This window comes from Trachymyrmex septentrionalis, unplaced genomic scaffold (assembly GCF_001594115.1).
Source record: "Trachymyrmex septentrionalis isolate Tsep2-gDNA-1 unplaced genomic scaffold, Tsep1.0 scaffold197, whole genome shotgun sequence".
NCBI classification, from domain to species: domain Eukaryota; kingdom Metazoa; phylum Arthropoda; class Insecta; order Hymenoptera; family Formicidae; genus Trachymyrmex; species Trachymyrmex septentrionalis.
Genome location: NW_017305146.1, coordinates 17,282 through 26,412, shown reverse-complemented (window position 1 = coordinate 26,412; position 9,131 = coordinate 17,282). Strand labels below are relative to the sequence as shown.

At 38.5% G+C, this 9,131-nt stretch overlaps 1 protein-coding gene across 1 annotated transcript; it reads right to left on the bottom strand.

Annotated features, from left to right (window-relative positions):
• Positions 1-4,096: 4,096 nt before the first annotated feature.
• LOC108747299 (pro-resilin) lies at positions 4,097-7,419 on the bottom strand. The gene is made up of 2 exons (XM_018484694.1): positions 7,338-7,419; positions 4,097-6,170 (listed from the first exon to the last, which is right to left on the bottom strand). The coding sequence occupies exons 1-2, from the start codon at positions 7,353-7,355 to the stop codon at positions 5,604-5,606; spliced, it is 585 nt and encodes a 194-aa protein (XP_018340196.1). The 5' UTR covers positions 7,356-7,419; the 3' UTR covers positions 4,097-5,603.
• Between the last annotated feature and the right edge of the window lie 1,712 nt (positions 7,420-9,131).

Sequence of the window (9,131 nt, the reverse complement as noted above, 5' to 3'; positions counted from 1 at the left end):
ATTTATATATTTATATATTTATATTTAGACTAAATGTCCGAGAAAAAAATTTTTTACATTTTATTGAATACGTATATTACATCATTATTTTCTTAATAATAGAATTACATATATGATTACATATATTTATTTCTACTATTAAAATGTACATATATTCTCATAAAAAAATCTCGGAAAATATAATCGTCATTAAAAACATTAGTTATTTTGATGATTTTATGTAGTAATATTAATTTAATCATACTGCTAACAATAAGTTCTTTATTTAATTTATTCAACGTCTGATTATTTTTAAAAAGCTACGTTTACCAAATATGTATTTGGTAATATGAAATTAAATAGAAGCTACTATTTTCTTATTAGTAATACATTTCCGTTTGGTTTTTGTTGCAATGGTAGCGCAATTAATTTCTATAAATTGCTGCAATTTGTCCTCTAACTTGTATAGATAATGCAAAAAGCAGGCACGTAAACAGGGATATCGTAACATTCGTACGCACGATCGAAGTGAATCGTGTGCCAGTGTAACTGGAGCGTAGATCATCGTGGCATATTTCTCTCCTTTCGCATGTCGGCGGACAAGCATCTCTTGCAAAATTCCACAGAGACTCTCACACCGCGTGTATGCACCTCACCATCTCTTCGTCCTCTTCTGCCCGATCTCACCGTACTCCCTGACACGAATCATACGCGCGGCACTTTCCCTGCCGTGGACGTTGCAGGTACACACGTAAGGTCTTTCGGGACAGATAGCCTGGCTGATACCACGCTTTCCTTCGTCTCCCACGGAACTATTTTTAATAGACACTTTGTAGTGGAGTCATCACCGTGTTTCCGCGCGCTTCGCCATCACGCAAGTCGCTTGTACGCCAACTTTGTATGTACGACGCGACACTTCGCTTCTTCGCGCGATCGCCGTGTCATTACCTTCGACAGAAGGCACGCGGAAAAATCGCCTATGGAATTACAAAATTATCTGCTTCTCGCTGTCTTATATTTGTCGCATATTTGTATGCCTAAATAATTATATCGAATGTTCAAACAAGTTGCTATGTCAAAGCTTTTTGCAGTATTATTATTACGTTTGAATGTGTGTTCCCACATAATTATTTTTATATAATAATCCAACGTACTTTCAGATTTATATCTAGCTAAATTTTTACTTCAGTAAAATTGTTCTTCCCGTGCAATTTTTATGTGTTTCACGAAAACATTTCTCACGCTAGAATTGAATTTCTGTTGATGCGAAAATTATTCCAAATACATTTCCCGTTTGACATGAAATATTACTTTTCTTGTTTCTCAGTTCCGTTATAAATTTGTACCTGTCTTTTTATCAGCCGCTTGTCGTTGACGTCTTCGAAGACGCTCGACAACGCGGAAATAATATATCATGTTGATCGCGCAGAACAGCAACGTCGTGAAAGAGCAATTGTCGACAATCGTTTTACGGAGATACAGTTTATGCAATCCCCGACAGGAGAAGTTGGATGTAACTTCTTATTCATCGACATTACATGGACTCGATAAAGTCATTCGGCAACTCTTCAGCATTATCGACAAATGTTTCACTTTATTGGCACTCACTCTCTTACCTAACCATTCCGAGCCCATACCGTTTAAACGTAATATCAGCGTTTTCCCGTTACCTAACTCAACGGATCTATAATTTATGAAATTTTTCCTACGCGTGCACGCGTAAATATCATAAATTGCAATACCGCGCGGAGATATATGTGAGGAATCCGGAGAAAACTTGCCCGTGATCATGAATCATTTGTAAGTTAAATACTTAATTATCAAAAGAAGCAATTCAACCGATAATAATTCTGCCTATAGAAATGTTTGTTTTACCCGCATAAAATACAGCGTTATAGATTATATTTGTTTATCCTTTTAAATTTCATACTTTTATTTTTTAGCTCAGTAATTAATGATACGATTTTTTTAATATATTTGTGAACCAAAAGAGTTTGTCCTGTTTACACAGAAAAAACGGTTTTGCTGATTTAAATTTAGTTAGATACGGACCTGAAAATAATGGTGTTGGAACATTAAAATAATTATGTAGAGTGCTCGAACTGGAATGTCAAAACTTTTGGCAGCATTACTCTTTATGCTCGAGATTCTTACGTAATTATTTTGATGGTCTATCTAAATTATTTCCAGATTTGTATTTAGCTAAATTTTTAGATATTTCAGCAAAATCGTTCTTTCTGCGTACCATTTCTCGCGAGTATTCATCCGCCTATGACGTGCAATTAAATTTTATACGTTGACTCAATCTAACATCAATCGCACCTTGATTCTTAATTTTGTGATGTTATCCGCAACTTTGCGTGATATCACATTACTTATTTTAGTGACGTTCGTTTACAAATTATTTTTGCCATTTACGAGTGAGAGCCGCGCTGCATGCATGTGATCGTAAATTTGCGATGCGCATCTATTGTCCCTCCTTAGAACTTAAAATTACTCATTTATTATTCATGGAGAAAATCTGCAATCATTGTAATGATTTGTCGTCGTAAGCACACGAGTGGCACTGCATGGAACCGTCGCTGATGAATGTCATCATAAATGTCTGCGGCTGCTACTTACAAAACATGTTAATTAAGTGTTTTCGAGATAACAGTGTTTATAAATGACTCTTCGTCCAGAATGTTTAACTAATCTACTAAAAACGCGTACTAAACGCGTACTATTTTCTCAGCTTCTCGTTTTTGATCATAATTCGAGAGATGATTTGTCGTGAATGAAAGAAAGGTCGATCTTTCATTATTTAATTTAATGTCCAATTATACTCAATTTGAATTATTATTTAATTATTTCTATAAATCGTCATTGCTTCTATTCAATATATCGTTAATTTAACTAAAGGCAATGGAGTTAAATAATTTAATTAGAAAAAATATATTTAATTTAACTTAAATTTACAATAGTTTATTATTTATTAAGGACATCAATATCATTGTTTATTTTGAAACTAACCACAGAAATGGAGATTCATTTATATTTTGACACGCATGAAAGTAAAAAATAACAAAATATTATTTTTAACTGAAGAGACTGGATTACAATTGCTTCTTTGATAATTGTGTTTAGTTAATTAAATTTAAAAATCTGACAAATTTAATGAATTTATAATTGCGACAATACAAATTGAAGCGTCTATTTTAAAGACTTGAATGCTGAAGACAACTTTTCTTACACATCTTAACATTCCAGAGAAAATAATTAGTTGCATACCAAACCGTTGCAGATACTCGTGTCTTCTCATTTTCCGGCGTGAAATCTCTCCGAAACATAGAAGAATATGTTCATCTACTCAAGCGACTTACATCATTCTCTCTGTAATCAAGAAACTCGGAAAGCTCGGATGTTAATCTCAGGCATTACTCGAGCGGGAAGAGAAGCGCGAATCATCTCATGATCGTGATTGTAGAAAATACAACGAGAGAAACATACATCTTCGATATACGAGAGAAAAGAAAAAAGATACCTCCGCTTCCCCCTTATCCTTCCGAATATCCTTTGCAGGTAATCTGAGGAGATTCCACATCGTCTCGATGTGAACGCAAAGCCACTTTCGAATCTTTACCAATCCTTCTCTCGCCGTTTTTTTCTCTTCCCCTCCCCTTTTTTCACTCTCTTTTTCTCTTTCGTAACACGATGCCCCTTTGCGATGCGGTTCTTCTTCGCGTGAGAAGAATTTACACGTTCAGATGAAGAAGTCTCCTCTCCTCTCCTCCAGGCAAGGCTAATGCGATACCCGCTAGCTCGCGGGTTCGCGAGTGAAAGGAGAAAGGCGCCGATCTCTCAAAACGTCGACGAAAAGAAAGAGAAACGATCGGATATCTTCAGGAGATACAGCGACAGCAAAAAACCGCGCGAATCGACTCGAGGGACAAGCATGCCTCCGGTCGTCAGGTCATCGAATGGAGGGACGTAGAATCATAGATAGAATTGCGATAATCGTGATCGTCGATAACGATTGACAGAGGAAAGGTGAGATTGGGAATAGCAAGGAAGAGGTCAGCGAATACGCCGGAAGCGAAGCGCTCCGCTGCACGACAAAGAGGAGAAGCACACGGGATTTTCAACGGTGGCGACGTTCTTTTTTTATTCTTTTTTCTACAAAAAAAAAGCCTTTATACAAGTACAAAAAGATGCGTGGTTAAAGAGCGTTATGTATAAAAAAATAGTGTGTATTTGTGGCGTCGGATGTACGTGTTGCTCGGACACGGCGGCATCCGCTCTGTAATCCGGATCGCTCCTTGCGCCAGATGAATCTTCTCTTTCTTCTTGCAGGCAGGTAGAGGTCGATATTCCTGTGCGAAATCGACTTTACTTGCGCATAATGACTCCGGGTATCCAATTCTTCCGAGGTTATTCTTCAGGGTTCAAACTAGAAACAGTTTCGGAAGCCATCATCTTCTCTCGTGAACCAGAAACTGACTCTGGATGTCCCGGGTTAAGGATTTCGGCGAGACGATTCTTTGACGGAAGAGCTGGCCCGCGTTACAACAGCGGACGCCGCGGTACAGCGACGTATTTTTATTTACAAGGCGCGTTAATACCGCGCTGATCACGTCTTCGGCTTGTCGGCCTCCTCCTCCTCCTAGTCCTCCCGCTCCGTCCTTTCTATTGTAATATGAGTGCCCTGACGAAAGCGAACGCGATCGCCGGGGATGAAGTGTGAAGTGTGTTTGCGTCAACGACTACGCTTGTCCCCCCTTGACTTATCATGTTCCTCGATTTTTCGATTCGCGGACACGACCGCGATGATTGATGCGATTTTGGTACGATAGACTTCGGCACCGCGCCGACCGCCCAAGATCATCTTGAGCGACCCTGTCCCTTCCGGGAATGGAAGGGAGAAGAGGGTCGAAAAAGGTAGGAAACTGGGCCACATTCATTCCCGCGGACCCCGCGGACTTGTCAAAGCGACGACCGTTGGATTCTCAACAAGTCAAGGGACCCGGGGGAAGGATGCTGGTCCACGTATACTCGGCGTTACTCTTTTGGTGGATTCCAGAAGACCCTGATCCGTTGAAGCGACGACTACTTTTATCCCCAACGGACCAAGCGTCATCCTGTTGGTCCCCGTTTTTTGCTTCTCGCATGTGTCTTCGTCCTGACTGGCCCGGTCCATTGACATTGATTAGTCAAAGGACGTGTTCTGAAGTCACGAGGTAAGCCGAGTAACGCGGATAAACACGACGATTCAACTCCTTTTGGACAATCTTCGAATATTGATCTACGTGAAGCGATTCCGCGCGACGATTTGACTTGCTGGCATCGACGACCTTCCGAGTTGCGAGCCCAAGGAATGTGTCACTTTGGGAGAAACTGGTGATAAACGGTTATGATCTTCTTTTCCAAATATGCCAGATCTTCTCCGTGAGTCTTTCGCGTTGGCGAGTCTCGGCTGCGTTGAAACTCTCGGAAAGTAGTCGTTATCGTCGGCCGGTGCCATTATCCACTCTTTCTCTCTCTCTCACATTCTCTCTCTCTTTCTCTCGCTCATTCTCTCTCTCTCTCTCTCTCTCTCTCTCTCTCTCTTTCATCATCATCAGTATCATCCAAACCAAAGTGATTTCTTAGAACGGCGCACCGTAGCTACTGGACACCGGTCTGCTAGGTGCTCCATAACTACTGCTGGGGGGCGCTCCGTAGCTAGTGGCAGGTCCGCTGGGGTAGCCTCCGGGGCCTTGGCTGACCTGATTGAATTGGGCCACCTGGATGGCTTGCCTGATGCCTTCAAGATCGATGCCTACAACGCGGGTCTGATAGCTGGGCACGCCGTATTGCGTCGACGGGGCGCCGTATTGCGACGACGGCGCTCCGTAGCTAGAGCTAGGAGCGTATCCGCCTCCACCAAATCCGCCAGACTGTTGGGATTGTAGTTCCTCCTTCAGAAGGATCTGACGGATTTGCTCGAGCAGCGCGCCGTCCACGGAAGCGCCTTCGCTAGTCTGGTAACCAGTGGATACCTGGGTGTAGCCACCACCGCCGCCGAAGGCGCCACCGAAGGAACCACCACCGCCAAAGGAGAAACCACCACCGCCACCGCCGCCACCGCCGCCACCGGAAGGTCTGTTATAGCTGTAACCGGAGGACACAGGCGACTCCGCCAGGGCGAACCCTGCCAGACCGACAATCATACACTGTAACATAAAAAGGAATTACTTTAGTAGAACAATGGACTTGTTTTAACTCTTTCATGATATCTATATGCTTAATTGTAACTGCAACCGAATTATATTATACACATGCTAAATTATACACATATGCTACATATCACGCACATGCTAATACATATCCGTTGATTCACAGCAAATTGCATATTCTATAAATTACTATCTAAATTTAAAATAATGTATAATATATAGAATATAACTTGTATCACGTTTTTCAAAGTATTCAGCTAAATGTTAAAGATTTAAAAATCCAGATTTTTATAGAAAATGCTTATTATAAGAAGCTTTCTATAAGTCACATTTAATTTTTTCATAGTGGTGTATATATTTTAATTTATGCAGGATTTATTTACATTAATGAAGTATGACTTACAATTTTTTTTTAGATTTTTCGAGAGCTTTCAGATTTAAGTAAATTTATAAAAAAACATACATCCATTCCTAATTTTATTATCATATACCTCGTAATTGAAAAAAGATAAGTTATAGAAAAATATAAAAGTACACATATTTACGAGTCGAATATTTACTACTTCGACAAAAACTTACGGATTAGAGATTTTTTTATTCAATTTTGAATTCTTGAAATTTTATTTAAGTCTTAGTTATGAATTTTATAAATTGTTACGAATTTTTCGAGCAGTGTAACTAGAATAATTGTGAAAAATCAATGACTAATAATTTTTCTGACACACCAAAAATAAGGAACGAATCTAATTAAAAACGATGATACTTCGTGCTAATTATACGTTTTTAATTCTGTGTCATCGTCGCTGCTTCACGAGCGTAAGAAATTAAAGACATACGAATAAAAAGGAAAGCACTGTCGCATTAAACATCTCTATTAACAAATTAATGTGAAAATTTATGTACAAGATCAGAAATGATAATAGAGCAACAATAGGATGCAAAAATTAAGAAAAAAAGCAGCACTCGCTTTTTCTACCGAGATTTCGATCACTTGATGTGCTCCTTACACTCTTCCTTTCACGATTTCTCCCATCCGCACGCATACGTACACTCATGCACCACATTTCCTTACTCGCTTTCTTTTTTCTTTTTTAGCCCTCTGCTCTCTCCATTTCGCACAAGTATAGCTTCTTAACATAAGTATGAGAAAAAAAACGTGCTTACCGCGATCAGAGGATTCATGTCGGCTTCTGCGATGCCGCCTCAGTTCTGTGACTTCGTGGAAGGTAGACCGGAGTCATTTATACCCCCCAAGAGAAGCAGGGGAATATACATGCGGCCCCCACGAAGAAGAGACAGGGGCCTCTCAAGTGAGAGTAATTCAGTTGTGAGACGATTCTCTCCCTCTCCTCCCGATCTCGTACGTCTCTCTTTTATTCTCTATAGACTCCGAACATCCACCTATCCTCTTCGTCAGAGGTTCGTTAATGTACTCGAGATTTCGGACAGTCTCCTCTTGCGAAACTCTTAGCCTCTTAAACTCTTAGTCCCTACTTGCGTCCTAGACCTAGACTCTTCTAGTCGAGTGCTTTGTCGTAACGGAGAAGCCTTTTAGTCCTGTACACGATTTATTACGTCTGCCTGCCAGAAATTGGTCTGCGTATCTCTTATATTTTCTATTTCTTCTTTGCTCGTGACTAAGATCTGTTTTCTGTGCTAAACTTATATATAAAGTGAGATAGGTACATGTTTGATATTTGGGGAAAGTGAGACAGTTCTAGTGCAGGAAAACGGATCTAATATGTGGGCGGCTATATATAGTGAATAGTAAAATACAAATGTAGCTCACATTTGTAAATCGCGCTAGAGAAATTAATGTTTATTCTAAAAATGGTTTTTTTTATATTTCATAAATATATATTTACATTACGGTTTATCTGGATTTGAAGAATATTTTTTATTTGTTAAGCTTTATCTTCCCGAGGATTAAAAGCTTAAAGTAATAACAATTTTTACTCGATTCTTTTACATATTAATCTGCATAAATTATAATTAATTAATTTTAAAGAGAAATTAATTTTTTATTGCAAAAATATTTTGAAAAGAACATTCATATTTAGCTCTACCAATTTTTATAAGAAATAAAGTATAAAATTTAATATTAAGTAAGACTAAGTAAACATTGCTCAGCATATGTAGTAACATTATGTTACAACATATGACTATAAAGTGCTGTACGTGTACCATTCTGTTAAATTAATTTTGCGCGACAAGAATATAAAATGTTTGTTATGAAAGACATTCTATTTAAGATTTTTACCTTGACAGATCACCATTGCCAGTGAATAGTTCTTTTTTCGTTAGATAATACAACGAAATTGATGTCATCATATTCGAAAGCCAGATAGGGTCGATATTCAATGACGCAATTGAGTTCTTGGCTTGTCGCCACGTTATTCATTAGCTTTACTACTAATACAGTTGTATTCATTTACGGTATTCGTAACGATATACAACCAGCGCATGCCAAACATTTTTCGCGATTCATAAAAGAATTAATTAACGGGCGTGAAATAATTTAGAATTCATGCGTTACGTCGTGCAAGGTAAATTTTCCCCTTTAAATGTCTCTCTAATTATAAATAAATTTATCACATGTAAGTGGAAGTCCAAATATATACTTTGTCATGATAATAGAAAAGAGAATTCCAAACATTGATAAAGATATTTATACGTTAATTATAGTTGTTGTGACTTTATGACCGCGTATGCTATAATAAGCTTCCAGTTCATAAATATTATTTATTCGACGAAGCTACGAGAGTACATTATGTAACAGGAGCTGAATTTAAAGGAATATTACGTAACAGATTTCCATTGTTCACGCGCAGTCCATAGCACCGGATGTGCACCGAACCATTTCCTCATTGGACATTTTTTCGTAAATTTTACGCCGTAAATATATTTTTTTTGCATGTATCGTTGACTTTTTGTAATAATATATATGTAAAAAAATGA